The sequence below is a fragment of the Rhinatrema bivittatum genome, chromosome 1 (genome assembly GCF_901001135.1).
Source record: "Rhinatrema bivittatum chromosome 1, aRhiBiv1.1, whole genome shotgun sequence".
Classification (NCBI taxonomy): Eukaryota; Metazoa; Chordata; class Amphibia; order Gymnophiona; family Rhinatrematidae; genus Rhinatrema; species Rhinatrema bivittatum.
In genome coordinates this window covers 682,525,733-682,547,015 of record NC_042615.1, presented here as the reverse complement: position 1 = coordinate 682,547,015, position 21,283 = coordinate 682,525,733, and the positions used below count along the sequence as shown (strand labels likewise).

The window sequence follows — 21,283 nt, the reverse complement described above, 5'->3', positions numbered from 1 at the left end:
TTGATTAAAAAAAAAAACAAACACTCCTAAATTTGAGAGAATTTAAGGCAGTACTGTAGTTATAGGATGGACAGCGTGACAGCTCACAAATAGAAAAATATTCCTTTGAAGAGGCTAGAAGAAGCAGTTCATTGAAGACCTACAAATGTTAATGTCACAAGTGGAAAGTTTTGATTTTCAGTCAATCCACACTTTATTATTCCCATGTTGACAGCTGGGTTTCTTTTTCTGAGCAAGGCTAATTTAACTGGCACTCACCCAGACTGGACAGCCCTGAAACAATAACAATGACCGGTATTCAATAAAGACAAATGAAACCTCAGCCATAGGTGCTGGGAGTGCCGGGGGGGGGGGGGGGGGGGGGGGAAGCCACCGAGCTTCTGCTAAATGGCAAAACAAGACTCATACATGCAGTAAGGTCAAAAAAGTCAATTTTCCTCATCTCTCTCAAGGGGTTTCTGTGAATGATTTACTTATAAGCAGTACTTTACAGAGATTATACTAATTACAGATGTTTTTCCTGCAATTTGTAAAAATGTTTTTTTGCCTTCTCTAATGTGCCATCTGAAACTTTAGGATCTGAAATTGTACCTGAGCTGCCTATGTCAGATATTTCTTTAAGAGCTCTTCTTTTAATTATGCTTGAATTTGTACAGGATTTTAATTTAGTAATTCGTTCTTATTTTTACAGAGCTAAGGAGCTGTTTATAGGACAAAAATGTCTGGATTTTTCCAGATGTTTCTAGATCTACTCAAGAATGGTACAAACTCTTCCTAGCTCTGCCACAAGTCACTGTTGCTTTAGGTGCAAGATTTTGTCTTAGATAACCTTGTAAGTGCCTGGTTAAGTTTGACAACGTGGGTTATGTTTGTTTTTTTGAACCAGAGCAGCTAAGAAGTTTTTTAGATGGAAAGAATAAGCTACTCAATGCTTCCTAGATACAGACTGTTTAAAGGCTGATCATTTTGTTTATCAGGTGTGTATCATGTCAGCACTTCAAGTTTTTTTTTTCCCCTCACTCTTCTTATCCTTTTCCTCCCCCCTATTCTTTTTTTTTCGTTTGTGGTCTATTGTATAATGCTGTAACATTACTGTTTTTCCTTCATGGAATTTTTTTCCTCCATATTGTTTGTTTCAGTATTACATGTTATCTTGTTATAGGATTGGCATGTAAAGATGTCAAACTGAATAAAAGTTTTTTGTGGTTTTTTTAAAGTACATTTTTCAAGCAAGTTACATAAGTCAAAAGCTTTACTGCCCTGTATTAATCAGCTGATACTTGTCCTCTCTCAATACAGCCAAAGGTCTGTGCATTGTTCCACGATGTGCGCGCTTGTTAGCCGCACTGAGAGGGGGGCATACTTAGGCCAGGGGAAGATACGCACGCACACCGATGACATTTTTCAACTCTTCTCACCCAAAAAGCAGGTGCAAGTGTCCACACACACTTTCACTTTCAGAACTGCTGCAAAGCCAACAGGTAAAATGGCCGTGCGGTCTTTATCCCGACGCAGGCAGCTTGCAATGTGCTTTTAAGGTGTCAACTGTAAAACCGAGCAGGACATTGTACTGATTAGAACAGGCCAATAATATAATCAGAGCAACTGAAGGGAAGGGAGATAGGAGGCAAAACCACAGGAAGACAAAGCACAGCTAACAAGTGTTACACACTCTGACGCATGAGAGTGTAAAATCAAGACAGAAAGCAGCAGCCAAGACTTAAGTGGCAATGTACAAGGGGGATGAATTTCAACTTTGGAGGACCAGGAAGCCTCGGGCTAGAGGGCCCTGGCAGAAGAGTTGGCAGTAGAAGTCTATTTTGAAATATTAGAGGCAAAAACTTGGGAACAGCTAACAAAGCAAAAGGAAATTCAAATGGCAAGGATACAGCTAGCTATTCTGAAGAAACCACAGGGATGGAGACGGATAGGTAATTACTTGCGGATACCCATCTGCTCGGGTTTTCGGGATTTCCCTAATAAATAAGCATGAGATAAACTAAATGCACACTGCTTCAATTGTATGTACATCTATGTCATGCATATTCATTAGGGATATCATGAAAACCCAAGAGGAATGGAGCCCACGAGGAAATTAGTTTGTTTACCCCTGAAGATTTACAAAGGGATGTATAGAGTGCTGAAATACAGGGTGTGTAGGGAAGAAGCCAGTCACCCTAAAAACATGTGCACAATTGAACAAGGTCTTGCATTTTTGCTGACAGACTGAATCAAAGTGCAGGCCTGAGAAACACAAACATGGAGTCTTCAGTCATGTGATGATCTCAGCAACCTAATACAATACTGTGAATCATGCAGAGGAGAAGAAACTGCAATTGTTCTTCCTTATCAAATGTCTGTCTATACCTCACAACTTGCTAGTACACCCCCAGACACACAAACTGCTAAGCATATCCTTGTGGAAAAGCTTTGTATGTAGCTATGAACCCAGCTATGAAACGGGTATTGTTCATGAATGACTGCTGATGAACCTCATTATTAACAGTGGGAATATGCATTTACATCCGGCCTTAGAAGAAGTCATGTTCAAAGCCAACCAATCATCAGATAGTGGTGACATCCAATAAAAGACTGATGTTTGGATGTATGGAACTGAATATGAAATGAAGTCCTGAGCACAGAAAAAGACTGGATTACACAGACTGCGGAATCTTTCCCGCAAACCTTTTTCCTAGATCTTCACTGCTACCCTTACAGAACTTTTTAATTCTTGCAGTTCACTACACCTGTGAACTAGCAAGCTTTAAGACTGAGTTCCTTGTTCAGCATAACCTACTCCGTTAATCCTGGTGCAGCTGCCTTGTCATACTGCCGGACCCTTAGCAAGTCAAGTCCTTCTTTACCCTGCTTCTGCTGACATTCTTTACCCTGGTTCTGCGGCCTCTGGGTTCTATTTTACTTAAGATTGTGGAGTAACCTGTCATTTACCTGCTGGGTATTGCTGGATTCCCCCACACCAAGCTGTGAAACTGGTTCTGGATTTCTGCAGGACTATGACTTGCTAACAGCTAAGGGCGAGATAAAACTGGCTTAATTAATTTTTCAGTTGGGTTAATTAGTTTGGAGTCGCATCTGACAAGTGCAGGTTGACTTGGAGATAATGCATGAATTTATGCTTACTCTCAAAACAGTACTTTGCTATAAAACTTAAAATAAAACTATCTACCATATTATACCTTATAAACCATTATGTTGCTATAATAAATCTGATTATCTTCCTCACAGAAGTGTAAGTTTTTGCTCACTTAAACTACTGAACTAAGATTGCAGGATATCAGTTAAATCAGATAACCATCTGTAGTCATAAATAACCTTATAGGTGGGGCAGAACAGTGTAATCATATCAGAATGACCAACAGTTTCTCAATGGGAAATACACTGAACAAACATCACTTTCCATAAGCCGCATTTATTTGATTATGGACATAAAAATGAGTTAAAAAGTTCAATTTTATTTCTAAATTACTGCAGGTTTGGATTTTGATAACACTCACACAAGGAGTACCCCAAGGATCTGCACTTTCGTCAACGCTGTTTAATATTTATCTCACTCCATTATGCCGCCTTCTATCTAAACTGGGTTTCCAACACTTTATTTACGCGGATGATGTGCAGATTCTCATACCTATAAAAAACTCTCTTTCAAATGCTCTGAACACTTGGAATGCAGCCCTCACTGAAATAAAAAAACTCCTCACCGACAACTTTCTAGCTATTAATACTAACAAGACTGAACTCCTCTTCATATCACCTGCAAACAACTCCACACTGAATACAACAGTCCTACCCCAAGGCTACCCTCCGGCGGCACAACAAGTCCGCAGCCTTGGCGTTATATTAGACAACAATTTTACCTTTAAAAAATTCATCGCTAACACTGTTAAAAGCGGATTTTTTTAAGCTTAACACACTAAAGCGTATTAGACCTCTACTACACCCATACGACTTCTGCACGGTTCTACAAGCCACAATTCTATCAAAACTTGACTACTGCAATGCTTTGCTATTAGGCCTACCAAAAAACACATTGCAGCCATTACAAATGCTTCAAAATGCAGCGGCGCACATCATCACCAACACGTACCGCTACGATCACATCACTCCTGTGCTTCAATCACTTCACTGGCTACCTGTTGCATCCAGGATCATTTACAAATCAATGACTCTGATTCATAAGGCCATTTACAACCAAAACATGCAATGGTTTCCCCGAGCACTTGTATTTCAAAAAAAACAAACCGTCCAATCAGATCTCAACATAAGGCCAGACTGCTGATCCCTTCTCCTAAACTAACCAAACTTACATCCACTAAAAAACGTTCCCTCATTATAGCAGGAACCAAAATGTGGAACAGTATGCCCATGGATCTTCGCCAAGAACCCTGCCACCGAAAATTTAAGCAGAACTTAAAAACTTGGCTGTTTCGAAAGGCCTTCCTCTGAAAGATGTAAATTATGCAATTACATACTTCGCTTCTCAACTTACTCTTGATTCTTGTATACTGCCTTACCTTGCCCTTTCCCACCTACTCCCATTCCTCTCATTACTCATATATATTTGATATGTATACTTCTAGTTTTTCTGTTAATTTAGCACTTTACTTATTCCTCTGATGTTCATTGTAAAGCCTTTGGCTGAATTACTGTTTGCTGTAAACCGAGGTGATGTGTATTACGTTCCGAGGTATATAAAAAACTATAAATAAATAAATAAATAAAATAAACTTGTAGCCGACAGACTAAGCAGAATACAGCCCCAATATGCAGAAAAAAAGCACAGCACAGACAAGACAAAACAAAACAAAACGGAATAAAAAAGGAAAATTAGTTTCTTACCTGATAATTTTCGTTCCTGTAGTACCAAGGATCAGTCCAGACACCTGGGTTGTGACTCCGCACCAGCAGATGGAGACAGAGCAAGACTTGTCGGGCACCCTCACATATAGTAAGGCACCACCCACAGCTCGTCAGTCTTACGAATGTCAAAGCAAAAACAGCAATGAAACCAAACTATCTAACTATACCGCCCCACACTAGGGCCGATTCAACCAAAGCCCCCAGCTGGATCAAAACTTCCAGAAACAGAGGACCAACAACAGATACTGAAAAACCAATGGAACACCAACCGAGCGGACTCTTCTTAAATCTGAAAACAGACTTGGGTGGGAGCCTGGACTGATCCTTGGTACTACAGGAACGAAAATTATCAGGTAAGAAACTAATTTTCCTTTCCCTGTACGTACCAGGATCAGTCCAGACACCTGGGATGTACCAGAGCTGAACCACCGAGGGCGGGAACCAGAGAGTCCCGCTCGCAGAAATCCAGGTCCGTAACATCCAGCCGATAGTGTCGCGTAAAGGTATGCAACGACTTCCAAGTTGCCACCCTGCAAAACTGCTGCGGCGACACATACGAAGATTCCGCCCACGAGGTGGTCTGAGCTGGCATCGAGTGGGCGCGGAGGCCCACCGGGACAGACTTACCATGCAATAGGTACGCAGAAGAAATAGCTTCCTTCAACCACCGAGCAATCGATGCTCGAGAAGCAGCGCCACTCTGCTTTGGACCCGAACACAAAAGGGAGGGTCCGAAAACCCGAAATGGATTCGTTACCTCCAGATAACGGAGCAGAACTCTGCGAACATCAAGTTTCTGCAACATCGCATGTCCTCAGGAAAGGCAGGCAATTCAATGGTCTGGTTCAAATGAAACGCGGACACCACAGAGGCAGAGAAGCGTGAGAACGGTTCTCGACAAGACAATGCCTGCAACTCCGAAACTCGTCTCGCCGAAGCCATCGCCACAAGAAAAAACCGCCTGAAGGGTCAGATCTTGTAGAGTCGCTCTCCTGAAGGGCTCAAAAGGCGACGAGCACCGCGCAGTGAGCACCAATTAAGAGTCCAGGAAGGACCAGGATGCCGCAACGGAGGCCGCAGATGCTTAGCTTCCCGAAGAAAGCGCGCCTCGTCTGGATGATGAGCCAGCGACTTACCTTGCACCTTACCTCTGAGACAGCCAAGCGCCGCTACATGCACGTGGAGGGTGCTGCATGATAGGTCCGTAGCAAGCCCCGCCGGAAGAAAAGCGAGGACATCCAGTACGGATGGTAACACCGGATTCACCTCACGCGATCTACACTAATCTTGGAACACTGCCCAAACCCGGACATATGCAAACGAGGTAGACCGTTATCGAGAACTCAGCAAGGTAGCTACCACCGCAGCCGAATATCCCTTAAACTGCAAACGTTTCCTCTCAAAAACCACGCCGCGAGACCGAAGTGAGCCGCGTCCTCTGACCCTGCCGCAGGAGAGCCGCTTCCCCTCGAAAACGGAGAGGAGCCTCCTTTGCCAAGAGCAAGAGGTCCGCGAACCAAGGCCGTCGTGGCCACTCCGGCGCCACCATCATCACCTCTGGAGGCGACTCTATTCGACGAAGGACCTTGCCGATCAGAGGCCATGGAGGGAACACATATATGAGAACGTCCGTGGGCCAAGGGAGTACCAGAGTATCTACCCCTTTGGCTCCTCGTTCTCTCCGTCGACTGACGAATCGCGGAGCCTTGGTGTTCTGAGCGGTGGCCATCAAATCCAAGTGTGGTGTTCTACACCGTTTGCAAATTAGACGGTAAGCCACCTCCGGCAGCACGCACTCCCCTGGATCCAATCGATGCCGACTGAGGAAATCCGCTTGGACATTGTCCACTCCGGCGATGTGGGACGCCGTGATGTTGCTGAGGTTCCTCTCCGCCCAAAGCATGAGCAGCCGCGCCTGCTCCGCCACCGCTTGGCTCCTCGTACCTCCCTGGCGATTGATACACGCCACTGTGGTCGCATTGTCCGACAACACTCTGACCGAAGTCCCTCGGAGCAATGGGAGGAACGACTGGAGCACCAACGTGACCACTCTGGTCTCCAAGCAGTTGATGGACCACTGTGATTGAGCTTTGGACCACAGTCCCTGCACCGAGCGGCCCATGCAAATCGCTCCCCAGCCGGAGAAGCTGGCATCCGTGGTGACTACCATCCAGGTGGGCATGAGTAGGGACACTCCGCGTGTCAGATTGTCGGTGCAGAGCCCCCACTGCAAACTGGACCTCACCTGATCCGTGAGCGGGAGGGGAAGGTAAAAAACTCCTCGGACACCTGCCGCCAGCGGGAGAGCAATGCGGATTGCAATGGACGTAGATGAGCGAACGCCCAGGGGACTAGCGCCAGCGTTGACGCCATTGATCCCAACACCATCAGGTAATCGCACCCCTGCGGAATCCGGAGGGACAAGAGACGGCGTATCTGACCCTGCAGCTTGCAGACCGGTCCTTGGACAGAAAACACCCTGCCTTGCTTCGTGTCGAACAGTGCTCCCAAGTATCCAGGGTCTGGGTGGGAACAGCCGGATTTTTGCGAGATTGACCACCCATCCGAGCGACCGCAAGAGGTGCAGGACTCTGTCGACTGCCAGTCGGCACTGCATTTCGGATTTGGCTCGAATCAGCCAATCGTCCAAATAGGGGCGTTTGCTGATGGCACGGTCGAATGCCGATGTGAGGTAAGTCTCCGTCAGATCCAGCGACGCCAGGAATTCCCCTGGTCGAACCGAAGCTATGACTGGGCGGATCGTCTCCATTTGGAATCGAGGGACGCGGAGACATCTGTTGACTCCTTTGAGGTCCAGGATTCCTTCTTTGGCACTATGAAGTAAATGGACTACCGGCCCAGATGACGCTGACCCGGATGCACAGGAACTACCGCGCCCAGGTCTTCTAGGCGTCGCCACGTATCCCGGACAGCCAACGCTTGATGCCTGCCTTGTAAGGGGACACCAGAACTATGTCCGCCGGAACCCGAGCCAAAAGTAACGCGTAACCGTGTCTTATCACGCTGAGGACCCACCGGTCCGTGATTCTCCTGGCCCGATTCCTGCACCGCGCCAACCTGGATCTTACCTCCGGTGTAACCAATGGAGCCGGGCTTCGACCGCGCCAACCTGGATCCTACCTCCGGTGTAACCAATGGAGCCGGGCTTCGGACTGGTCCCCAACGAGGAACCGCCATGCCGTCCAAATGTCCTTCCTCGAACGGACTGGGACCACGACGACCGACAAGAGGAACTAGATCGATACGGGGCCCCCGACAATCTCTGTGGCGGCGACTTCCTGGGCCCACAAACGCGGGACCTATTGGAAAACGAAGACTGGGCCCTGTATCTGTCCTCCAGTAACTTGTACTCCCGGTTTTCACCAAAGTACTGCATCAGGTCGCCCAGTTGTTTGCCAAATAACAACTTCCCCTTAGAAGGGAGCGAGCCTAGGTGTGCCTTGGAAGATCCATCCGCCGCCCAATCACGGAGCCACAGGAGACGTTGTGCCGAAAACTGCCGAGACCATGGCTCTAGCCGAAGGCCGCAGAAGGTCGTGCATCGCCTTCGCGCTGTACGCAATAACTGCCGCCAAGTTGACCGCTTGCTCCGCCTCCTCACCCGAGAGGCTCGCCTTGGCCTGAAGAACCTGAGCCCAGCGCAAGCCGGCTCTCAGGGCAAATACTACCCATAGCCGCCCGGGCGCCCAGAGCCGAAACCTCAAAGACTTTCCTGAGCTGAGACTCCAGCTTTCTGTCTTGGATATCCTGGAGCGCCGCGGCTCCCGTCACCGGAATCGTCGACCGTTTAGTGACTGCCGAAACCGCTGCGTCCACTCGCGGAAGACGGGGGGATTCCAACGCGTCCTCCGGCAACGGATACAGCTTGTCCATAGCTTTACTAACCTTGAAGCCCAACTCCGGGGTGTCCCATTCGCGAAGGAGAATATCCGAAGCGGAAAAAAATGGACCGGAAAAACCAACGCGGGTCCTGTCAGGCCCAACAACACCGGGTCCATCTTGGTAAATCCTTTCTAGGCTCCATGGGTGGGGCATCCACACCCACTTCCAAGAAAAAATAGCCGGAGTTAGCGGTGCAAGTTCCTCCTTCCGGAACAAGTGCACCACCTTGGGGTGGGCACCCTCCCCCGCGTGGATCGTATCCGCGTGCGCACCGTCGTCCCGCGGGACCCCTAATCAGGGTCTTCGTCCCCGGATGAAGCCGATTTGGAGTCGGTCTCCCGGGGGGCCCCGCGGCCTGAGCGCCGTTCGCTAAGCGGATCCACGGGTCTCCGTGTACCCTCCCCCGCTCGCTTCTTCTGGGGATCAGACAGACTGTCAGAACCCCCTTACCGACGATCCCTTCCGCATTGAGCGTATATTTATTTAAATATTTATTTAAAAATGTTTTTTTTTTTTTTTTTTTTTTACTTCCAAGCCCCGCGAGGGCCGACAAAACCGAGGTCTCAGGATCGGAGGAGACCTCCTCCTGACTCCGAACCGCCGCAGAAGCAGCCCCCCCGCGGGGGAACCCCCCCCGGGGTCCCGCCGCTGGGGAGACAACGCCGACGAAAACGAGGCCGCAGGAGCGGAGGAGGCCTCCTCCTGACTCCCAACCGCCGCGGAAGCAGCCCCCCCGGGGTCCCGCCGCTGGGGAGACAACGCCGGCGGCATGCCGCCATTTTTCACCGCGTGGCCTCCCCTACGGACTCTAAAATGGCCGCCGTTCCCGCGCTGAGCGGGAACAGGCCGGCCCTGCCTTCCCCTTCAGGGGCAGCGCGCGGCGGCGATCGCGGTCGAGCGCGAACTCCCCGACCGCCCTCGGACGGCCCTTCACCGCCCGATAGACAGGAAAATAAAGCCCGTCGATCTGCACGCGCGGTCTGTAACGCCCCTCGGCATGCACCGCACCGGCCCTGACCACCGAAGCCGCCAAGAGACCAGAAAAAAATTTCAAAAAACCGCCCGCGGAACGCTCCCCCTGCGAAAACCAAAGCCAACCTCACAGACGGCGAAAACGGCAAGAAAGAAAAACAAAGTCCCCTTTTTTTTTTTTTTTTTTGCTACCTGCCGCTGACCTTGGTCCTGAAGTGTCCGGTCCAGCGGGGGTGAGTGAACCGGGCTCCCCGGTGTCACCCCCGGCGCTGCTGCCAGAGACAGGCCGGGTCCTCAACCCTCAGCAGCGGCCTCAACCAGGGAGGGGTAGTCCCCCAGGACCTCGCAACCCCCCTGGGAGGCTTTCAGGACAAGCGAAGCCGTTCTATAACTTTCCTTTTTTTTTTTTTTTTTTTTACAATCCAAACAATTAAACCAAATTAAACCAAATCCAACAACCCTGACTAGCTAAACAACTACCCAGGGATCCTCAGAGCCTGTGGGTGAACCTGCCCCATCTGCTGGAGACAGAGAAAGACTGGCGAGCTGTGGGTGGTGCCTTACTATATGTGAGGGTGCCCGACAAGTCTTGCTCTGTCTCCATCTGCTGGTGCGGAGTCACAACCCAGGTGTCTGGACTGATCCTGGTACGTACAGGGAACATCAAGTTTCCTGCATTGACCAAGTATATTTTGTTATTCATGTCATTCGCACAAAGCATCCTCAAGTCAATGGGTAATTTAAAATGACAGAGCGTTTTTCAATAAAGTCTGGTTCAATATTTTTCCTGAAAATGCAAAGGAATTGTAATTAAAAGCTGAAGATAGAAGTCCAATAGCCCTTGTACTTGCCTTCTTTGCAGATTCTGAGAAAAGAACTCCATTGTTACCAATAATTCCTACTGGATAACCAAATATTCTGGCAAATCCTTAAAAATAAAAAGAAAATGATAATACTTAGTTGAGCATTATAAAATGACCCAGAGAAATGTGATAATCTCAATGAAGCATTAAGTGTGCACAAAAAGAGAGACGTACATACAGCTCTGAATAACAATGCCCATTCTGGGCACAAGTTGATCAGGAAGCAGCTTTAAAGAGCGCCCCGGCTTACATGGATCCCCCTTTGACATAGAAAGAAAAGGCAGAGAAGGAACCCAAAAAGCACCAAGGATGGAAAAATGTTACTATCTGTTAATTTTCTTGCCATGAGTCCTGCTGAACCAGTCCAGACGAGTGGGTTATATCCCCCTACCAGCAAATGGAGGCAGAGTACACAGCTTTCTCCATGACATCATGACCACTATTTAGAAGTGGTACAGCTAAGCAAAAACCTAGTATTCCAATGACAAAGCATTAAAAACATCATAAACATGACATACTGTAAATATTAAATTGTATAAATCTTCAGAAATGGGAGACAAGATCCTCTTATTTTATTTTATTTATTTAAAAATTTTTCTATACCGTCGTTAAGTTAAATACCATCACAACGGTTTACAGAAGGGCACGATAAAGAGAAATATGGGTGGTATAGATTACAAATTACTCGTGTGCCATCATAGTACGGTAACAATGTAAAATAATAAACTAGGTGTGTAAATTAAACCTGATTGCTAGTAACAAATTAGGCAGTTTGATTTTAACATTAATATGCTTATGGAGGTTACTAAAAACTTCTAGCTTGGTGCATCCTTATCGCTCAACTATTTTTCTCCTTTTCTTTATCTTTATAAAATGCTTGTTTAAAAAAGCCAGGTTTTCAGATTAGTTTTGAATAATTTCAGATTTGTCTGTAGTCTTATTTCGAGTGGCATGATATTCCAGAGTACAGGACCAGCCAGTGACAGTGCTCTTTCCCTTACTTGCGTGAGATGTGCTGATTTGACAGAGGGGACAGTTAGTAGAGCTTTATTTGCAGATCTCATGTTTCTTTGTGGTACATGCACGTGCAGTGCCGTGTTAAGCCAGTCGGCTTTATCATCGTGGATTAGTTTATGGATTATACAAAGTGCTTTATATTGTATTCTTTGTTCAATTGGAAGCCAGTGGAGTTCAGCAAGTGTTCCTGTAATATGGTCACTCTATTTTTTGCCTGTCAAAACTCTGGCAGCAGAATTTTGCAATATTTGCAGAGGCCGAATTGTAGATTGAGGTAGTCCTAACAGCAGGAAGTTACAATAATCTGTGCTAGCGAATAGCATTGCTTGTAGAACTGTGCGAAAATTGTTAATTGTTAATAGAGGTTTTAGTCTTCTTAGGATCATTAGTTTGCATAACCTTCTTTTATTTTCTGTGAGATGTGTTGTTTCATGTTTAGCTCTTAGAGAACAATACCTATCCACACTGAGAAGAAAAAAAAAAACAGGAATAAAACATGTCAGTTAAGTGAACAGAAGAGAGAAGAACTACTCTCCATAATAAATATATACAAGACAGATATCTGAAATTATCAGCATTTCTCTCCTATTATGACCTAACTTCCAGGCAAGGTCCTGGATTGGTGTAGCAGGATTCATGGAAAGAAAATTAACAGGTAATACTAATTCTCCTTCCATTTCATCCTGCTACAACAGTCCAGACAAGTGTGAAGTACCAAAGCCCATCTATTTTGGGAGGAAGAAAGTAAGGGCCATTCTGACAATGCCTGCTCCAAAAACTGTGTCCTTCTTAGCCATCACATCTAATTTGTAATGATTAGCAAAGAAATGAAGAAGCAACCAAGTCACCAACTTACAAATATAAGAACATAAGAACATGCCATACTGGGTCAGACCAAGGGTCCATCAAGCCCAGCATCCTGTTTCCAACAGTGGCCAATTCAGGCCATAAGAACCTGGCAAGAACCCAGTGTTATGGCCACTGCTTCTGCCCAGGAAGACTGGACTCTAGTAGAATGAGTTTGAATAATCTTAGGGGGTCTAATAGTCTTTGAGCAAATATACTGAAGAAACTGTATCTTTAATGAGAACTTGGTGGGCATCCAAAAATTTCAGAGATTTGTTCCTTCCCTGACATTCCTCTTTAGAGAGGACGGGTAAAGAAACAGATTGACTGAGATGAAACAGTGACATCACCTTCAGAAGAAAGGAAGGTCCAGGATGAAGAGATACCGAACCTGATGCAAATACTAAAAAAAGGATCCCTACAGGAGAGAGCCTGAAACTCAGAAATACACTGAGCAAAACAGATTGCTGAAAAACCATCTTTAAAGAAAGATCCTTAACCAAAGCATGTTTCAGAGGCTCAAAGGAAGGTAACACTAGTACTTTCAGGATCAAGTTGAGATCCTACTGAGGAACTACTGGCCTAAAAGTTGGCCGCAGTCTTTTTACTCTTCTAATAAAATGGGACACATCTGGATGGGAAGCAACCGAAAGCCCTTGAACTCTACCCCTGAAACAAGAGATGGCAACTACTTGAACCCGCTGGAGAAAGCAGTCCGATATCCCTTCTATTTTAGCCTAAGTAGAAATCAACCATTCCTTATAGCTAGTTTCAAAGAAACACCAGATACGAACATAAGCCAAAGAAATGGAGCTTATGGGCTTTCAAAAGAGTGTAAATTACCGAAGTGGACTCAATGACTCAAAGCTCATGCCTCAATAAACTGGTTAGTCTATAAGGTGCAACCCCACTTCTTGTCATTTTTACTGTAGAAGAGTAATCCTTCATCCTCAGTTGTGTACACACACACCCCCCCCCCATGATGATTGGACCCTGGACCAGGAGTCCTCAAGAGTCCTGGAGTTGAAGAGGACAGTGTAGCACTGTGAGTGGTCTTGGGGTAGCCAGAGAACAGACTTCAGGCTGGACTCTTGTCTCTTATGAGTAGGATTCATGAGAGAGGATCCAAACTCACACCCCTCAAAAGATAAGAACATAAGAAATTGGCATGCTGAGTCAGACCAAGGGTCCATCAAGCCCAGCATCCTGTTTCCAACAGAGGCCAAACCAGGCCACAAGAACCTGGCAAGTACCCAAACACTAAGAAGATCCCATGCTACTGATGCCAGTAATAGCAGAGGCCATTCCCTAAGTCAACTTGATTAATAGCAGTTAATGGACTTCTCCTCCAAGAACTTATCCAAACCTTTTTTAAGCCCAGCTACACTAACTGCACTAACCACATCCTCTGGCAACGAATTCCAGAGCTTAATTGTGCGTTGAGTGAAAAAGAATTTTCTCTGATTTTGAGGGTTCATCTACCAAAGACGACTATCCTTCATCGGCCTTGGCAAAAGATGGCAGCATTCATACTCCTGAGAATGGGATGACTATCGAGACAAGAAAGACTTGGTCTCATGTGGGCCCTGGCCACTAGATCCAACGAGGCTTCCATCGAGCCTAGAACTTCTGCACTTGTTGCACAATTTTGATTACACTTTCTGCCATCAAGTACACTTAACCCTCCTCCTTATCAAACCGAGCACCCAGATATTCCAAGGACTAAACAGACTCTTGCAGAACTGATTATCCATCTCAAATTTTCTAAAACCTGGACCACTCTGCCAGATACTTGAAGACCTTTGTGATAAGACTTGGCTCTGATTAGCCAATTATCTAGATAAGGATGAACTATTATATCTCTTCCTTAAAAAAGTTGCTCGACTACCAGGACTTTGGTACATGTTCTCAGGCCCATGGACAGTCAAAAAAGGAAGTGCTCTGAACTGAAAATGCTATTGTAGGATGCAGAAATGAACATATCTCTCATCTTCCACCCTGATGGGAATGTGCAAATATGTTTCCAAGAGATAACGTAATGATAGAAACTCATACCTCCACACTGCCACCAGTATGGAGCAAAGAGTTTCCATTCTGAAGTGAAGGACATGGAGACTGCTGTTTACTTCTTTTAGATCGAGAACAGGCCTGTATGTCCCGTCCTTTTTGGGAACTACAAAATAAATTGAATATCACTTGTAACCATGGTTAGGGTGAGGAACTAGAAATACAGCCTATAACATCTGGAGTCTTAAGAGAATAGCCTAGATTGCACCTCTTGGTTGCTGAGAAATACAGGGACACCGTGAAGCTCTCAGGAACAGGAGCAGTGAGCTCTAAAGTATAACTGAGGCAGATGACATCCAAAACCCACTGGTGTGATGTTATATGGATCCACTCCTGGTAAAACTATTGTAAACAACCTCCTACCAGAAGTGCCAAAGAGTGAACTCGCGGTACTTCATTGTGAAGCACGACCAGCTCCCATGAAGCTAGCCAAATCAGATCTTGGCTGTTTGGACCCCCGAAAGGACTGGTTCTTCCCCTTAGATCTGAAGGAATAAGAATATGGAGGGCAATATTCAGTCACTGTGCGGCTTGGCAAGTTAGCTGGAAACATTTATCAAGTTAACTTAGCTAGGATATTCAGTGATGTAGGAGTGCCACTGAATATGACCAGCTATCTTAAAGTTACCCGGATACATTTACTGACTAATGCACTATGTATTGAAGATTTTGTTTATGTACGCTGATGTATATATACTTATGTTATACTCTGTTGAGAACAAGCTTTTCGGATTGGCAGATTAAAAATATTTAAAATCAATATATATTAACTCGGGTTGCAAATCAGTCTGGTTTTCAGGATTTCTACAATGAATATGCCTCCACTGTACGCAAATATGCCTCATACATATTCATTGTGGAAATCCAGATAACCAGATTGGGTTGAGGACTAAATTTGGGGCCCCCTGTATTAACAGTTTAACTGTAACCCAGGTCACAACAAAAACAGCAATTTCACAGCTCATTCTTCTATGACCCTCCAAGAGCCCATCTATAAGCTAGCCAGGTAAATATGGAGTTTAATATGCAGCATTGGCGTATGTAGTTAAAATAGCCAACCATTTTATAATCTACTTCTATTTTGTAATCAGAATAATATACTCCGTGGCCAGGAAGATATTCATAGTGTTATATTAACTGGCCTGCTGTGTGCTTAAGATCATACCTATATGTGCATAGACTCCCACCTCGCACATTTGACCATACCATTGTATTAGGTTTTGAACCATAGCTGGCCGAAGTTTACTTTCAATAACTGACAGGGCCGGTCGAAACACTAGGCAACCGCTTATGGCACCACATGTTTGGAGGTGACAGACTTGTGTTTTCACCAACCCTGCAGAGATGTAGAAGCAACACTCCAGCTTTTCCTGGTGGCTGCACCATGGCAACTGAACCTCCTCCTTCCTGCCCACAGAGGCTGGAAAAGGAAGTGTGTCTTGTGTAGGAGGAAAGAAGGAAGTCCAGTCGGGCAGCTGAAAGGAGGAGGCGGCATGGGCCCCACAAAGCCAGAAGAACATTGCAGGACTCAGAGGCTGTGGCAAAGTAGCATCAGCTGGGACCACACGGCTTGAAGGCACAGCAGCAAAATAAGCACTCAGCACACAGCATTAGAGAGGAGCAGGAACAGTGGCTGGGTCCACGTGGCCGAAGAGAGGAACAAGAGCAGCTGCTGAAGAGAGCGCATCTGCTCCACAAAAGGAAGAGAAAGGAGACATCCTGATGCCATAGGGATCCAAGAAGGAGGCTGCTGATACCTATACATTTTGGGAGGGGAGAGAGTACATGAGCACGTGTGTGTATGAGAGCATTTGAGAGAGAGAGCATGTGCATATGAGAGCATATGTGAGAGTGTGTCTGTGTTTGTGTGCATGTGTGGGAACATATATAAGCGAGTGTATGTGCCTCACCTCACTAACCAACCACAATCTCACACCAACTGGAAATCAAAAGTTCCCAGATATAAAGAGCAGGGGATCTTTTAAAATCCTTATTAGTTTTAATTATTGGAAGCTTTTTGAAGTGTCTGCCGCTTTGAAATATTTTATTGTAGTTTGGGAAATTTTTAAAAACTTGTATAAGTTTATAATTATTGGATGTTACTCTATTCATAAGTTGTTTTGAAATATTTATCCTTTTTAATTAGTATAGTTTTACAATTATGACTTTTTTTTATTTCTTAATTTTAATGTTTGATGTTTTATGAAGAATGGTGTTTCTGTTTCTCCATGCTGCAGTTTCCAGTTCAGTTTTTCTCTGTACATTTCTATTTATACTTTATGGACTCTTTATGCTGTATTTGGTGAGGGCCTGTGTTATGCATGTGTGATCAAGGTGAGGATATTCTGCTAGTGTTTAGTTTCTGTGTAGGGATCTATACGAGATGTATGGTTGTTTTAGGGCCTGGTATAATATTTGTAGTGTTTTCTTTTCATAGGTAGAGTTGTTTTGAGTACTAGCAAGTAGTGCTGGTCTGGTATGGGAGATTTACTATATTGCAATTGACTTTATTCATGGCTTTATTCATGGCTTTCTAATGTGTTATATGTGTTATATATGTGTTATATATGTTATATATATATGTGTTATATATATATGTGTTATATGTTATATATGTGTTATATGTCTAATGTGTTATATGCCTAATACTATATTATTTTTAGGCCTACCCGCAAATATTACAAGACCATTGCAACTTCTGCAGAACTCAGCAGCTAGACTTTTGACAGGAACTAGAAGATCCGAACATATCACCCCAATATTGAAAGAACTTCACTGGCCCAGCATAAAATCTTGTCACTAATTCATAAAACCCTCTACAATGAAAAAATTGAATGGCTAACTTCATCACTTCATTTCCACATCCCTTCAAGAATTACTAGATCAACCGGAACAGGTATGTTGCCAATTCCTTCCCCTAAAATTGCGCATCTAAATAATGTAAGAGAAAGAACTCTCTCTATTGCTGGACCCAAAGTATGGAACTCTATTCCACAAGAATTACGATTAGAAGCAGACATCAAATTATTTAAAAAGGGCATTAAAACTTGGCTTTTTAAACAAGCCTTCCAAGAGCTGTTAACATAATGATTTCAAACTACTTATTTTATACCAAGGTAATGTATATATTTTTTATTTTATCTCTGCTCTTCCTATACTGCCTCTCTATTTAAAATTTTAAGATTATTTAGCCTACTATTTTAGTTTACTATTTTATTTATTTACATTATGAAGCTATGTATCTACTGCCTTTCTTTCTTTGGAAATGCAAATATTTTTAAATGAATATTTGCTAACTACTGTAAACCGGTTTGAGATGTTCGCATGAGAAGTCTGTATATAAAAATTATTAAATTTGGGGTAGATTTTTAAAAACAGCGCGATCACGTACTTTTGTTTGCGCAGCAGGCGCAAACAAAGTATGCTGGATTTTATAAGATATGCGCATAGCCGCGCGTATCCTCTAAAATCCTGGATCGGCGCGCGCAAGGCTGCCGATTTTGGGCAGCCGGCACGCACCGAGCCGCGCAGCCTGCCTCCGTTCCCTCCGAGGCCGCTCCGAAATCGGAGCGGCCTCAGAGGGAACTCTCTTTCGCCCTCCCCTCACCTTCCCCTCCCTTCCTCTACCTAACCCACCCCCCCGGCCCTATCTAAACCCCCCCTTACCTTTGTCCATAGATTTACGCCTGCGAGAAGCAGACATAAATCTACGCGCGCCAGCAGACTGCTGGCATGCCGTGCTCTGACCCGGGGGCTGGTCCGAAGGCCTGGACCACGCCCCCGGGCCGGCGCCATGCCCCCGCCCCCGAAATGCCGCGCCCCGCCCCCGAAACGCCGCGTCATCGGGTCCCCCCAACACGCCCCCTTCCAAAAACCCCGGGACCTACGCGCGTCCCGGGGCTCTGCACGCGCCGGCGGCCTATAGAAAATAGGTGCGCCGGCGCGCAAGGCCCTGCACCTAATACATACCAACCCTGATAATTGATAACCTAATCAGATTCTAAATACTTGGCTTTAATTTTTCCATACAAATTCTTGAAACTTTAAGCTCAAGTTAACTGTCAAGTCGAATTCCACCATTAATTCAATTTTCAAATTAATTTTAAATGCAAATTGTATTTATTTTTTATATTTAAATGCCACATTATTTCTAAATGTATGAGAGAAAGAGCACTAATATACACTGTATATCATATAAAAAATTTTTATTAACATGTTATTCAAAAAGTATAAAATGAATGAGTACCTATACAACTAAATCCCTAATGTGACATAAATACATTCATACATGTGTAAACATATACAACATACATAAACACTGATTACTACCTACACAAATCTGTTTAATAAGTTATATTATAGTGTTATAGTGTGAATCAAAAAAATGATGATTTCTTGAAAAAAGAACAGTGGTTCTCCACTTGTAATATCTCTTACACGATGAAGTAAATCAAAGGCATGATAAGCTTACAAATTCACTGAATGTATTCATAAACATCTTCATAATTGGAAATCATAATGAATTCTTTGCATTACATAGGGGCTACGGATATCACATTACACAATGTGCTGTAAGTCAATTTCATAGCTGACAGTGTATTATAAATCAAATGTCTAACAGGTAATTTCCTTAAATATTAGGAACAAATGGTACTGATAATCCATTGAGAAGAAATATGTAACCCCCACAACCTCACTGATGCTGACTACTAATGTACATAAAGGATGTAACCAAATATCTTATATGTCCTAGCTATAAAGGGAAATACAGGGGACATTTCTTTTATCCCGTTGGGATATTTTTCTATTTACTAACTGAGCACTACTAATGTATGTATGTATGGTGTGTGTGTGTGTGTGTATATATACATATATATACACATATATATACACACACACATATATATATATATATATATATATATACATACACACACATATATATATATATATATATATATATATATATATATATATATATATATAAATAAATAATCGAACACTGCTAAGAGTAACTGTTCAGAAACATTACACTTAATCTCATGTTGTATGTGTCACTGCCAGCTGAAGAGTGCTAATCACTGGCAAGGTGGTGAATATCCCTATGAACAAAAAGCAGTAAAAGCATGCAGCTAGCACCCTCCATTTTCAAAGCCTAGGTAATTCCTGGTAAGTAGCTCAGTGGAGAGACCTGGATTGGATTCTCCACTCAGATTTTCCACTCCGCGGACCATGTTCGCAGCCTCTGGGCAGGGAAGGGAGTCAGTCAACATGCAACAGCAACTCCTAATGGCCAGATTCAGAGGCCATTACTGCAGGGCTCCAGGAGGAGCCCTGGTGCATGGAACCCAGCTGGGGACTGTTCTGCACTGACTGGACTCAAGTAAGCGGGAAGGGAGATAAAACAATAAATGAGGACTCATTGCACCAGATTCTGACTAAGCTAGAAGGTAAAAGGAGCAGGGGGAAATTAAGACTGCTGGGATTTGGAGCGGATTTAAAAAACAAAACAAAACCCCAAAACACAGCGGGAAGGGAGGATAAAACCCCAAAACACAGCGGGAAGGGAGGATAAAACAATAAATGAGGACTCATTGCACCAGATTCTGACTAAGCTAGAAGGTAAAAGGAGCAGGGGGAAATTAAGACTGCTGGGATTTGGAGCGGATTTAAAAAACAAAACAAAACCCCAAAACACAGCAATGCCAAAGAACAAACAAGACCTGGAATTTCATTCATTACAGTAGCACAGTTAAGAGGAAACTTTATACTTTCTATGGCTTCCCAAAGCAAAACCCTGTTAACACTCTTTTGCGCAGAAGTGATAGCATGAAAAAAGCTGTGCATTCTAGGATTGGAGCTCACTCTAGCATGAATAGGGTCAGCGAGCTTGGACAGAAATTGCACACCTGACGAAGGCTGGAATTCAGTTATACCTGTGATCAGGGTGTCTCCATATAAGGCTTTGAACTCGTCAAATCTGCTTCCATCTACGATTCTAGCAATGACCTAAAATTAGCAGTAAAAGAGAGGAACTGTGAGGCAAGATTTACTCTTAATTCTTTTGTCTGTTAGTCGACTTTATTTAAAAAATAAAAGTAAAAGATACTTTTGTTCTGTTAGTGGACTGCAGTCTTGTAAAGAAATGTAAATGTATTTCAGCACGTCTTCCCTTCAGTCTACAAAAAGCTTCTCAGAATACAAGGCTCTCTGTTTTCCAATGACGACGACAGAATGAAAGCAGAGGTCTTTTCCACTTTGTGCTTGCCAGTTTCATTCTTTTCGAGTGTGGTTCATAATGGAGCAGATGTGCCTATCAGCTTTGCTGTGTCAGTCTGTCCATCCGCCTGTGTGTGCGCATCGGCCGTGAATATCCCTGATTTCTGCTACACAGACTGCATGCAGTTTTCCACGTCACTTCATCATCTTAGTGAAAGTGCCAAATATCAAGACCGGAACTCGACATTATTTAACATCTTATCTATAGATGTGTGCAAATTAAGATTCAGATGGTTCTGTATACAGCTATGTAATACTATTCTGCACTGGTGACACCAGACTAACACTGCGTTATATACAAAAAGATGAACTTCAGAAAACACAATTTAATCCTTTTCTCGGTAGCTGGTTTGACAGCATCACAACCAAATCCTAAATGATTTTTAGCACACTCCTAATATAGTTTTGAACTACCAGCTGAGTGAAAATATATACCTAAAAATCTGTAACATCCAAGC

General features: G+C 44.3%; 1 protein-coding gene across 2 annotated transcripts in view; it reads right to left on the bottom strand.

The window, feature by feature from the left end:
- Positions 1-21,283, bottom strand: part of MCCC2 (methylcrotonoyl-CoA carboxylase 2) — a 137,684-nt gene that overhangs the window by 38,268 nt on the left and 78,133 nt on the right. For both annotated transcript variants that reach the window (XM_029574605.1, XM_029574594.1), the window contains exons 11-12: positions 20,483-20,555; positions 10,605-10,681 (exon numbers count right to left, since the gene is read on the bottom strand). In XM_029574605.1, coding sequence (XP_029430465.1) covers positions 10,605-10,681; positions 20,483-20,555 — 150 coding nt within the window. The remainder of the gene's footprint in view (positions 1-10,604; positions 10,682-20,482; positions 20,556-21,283) is intronic.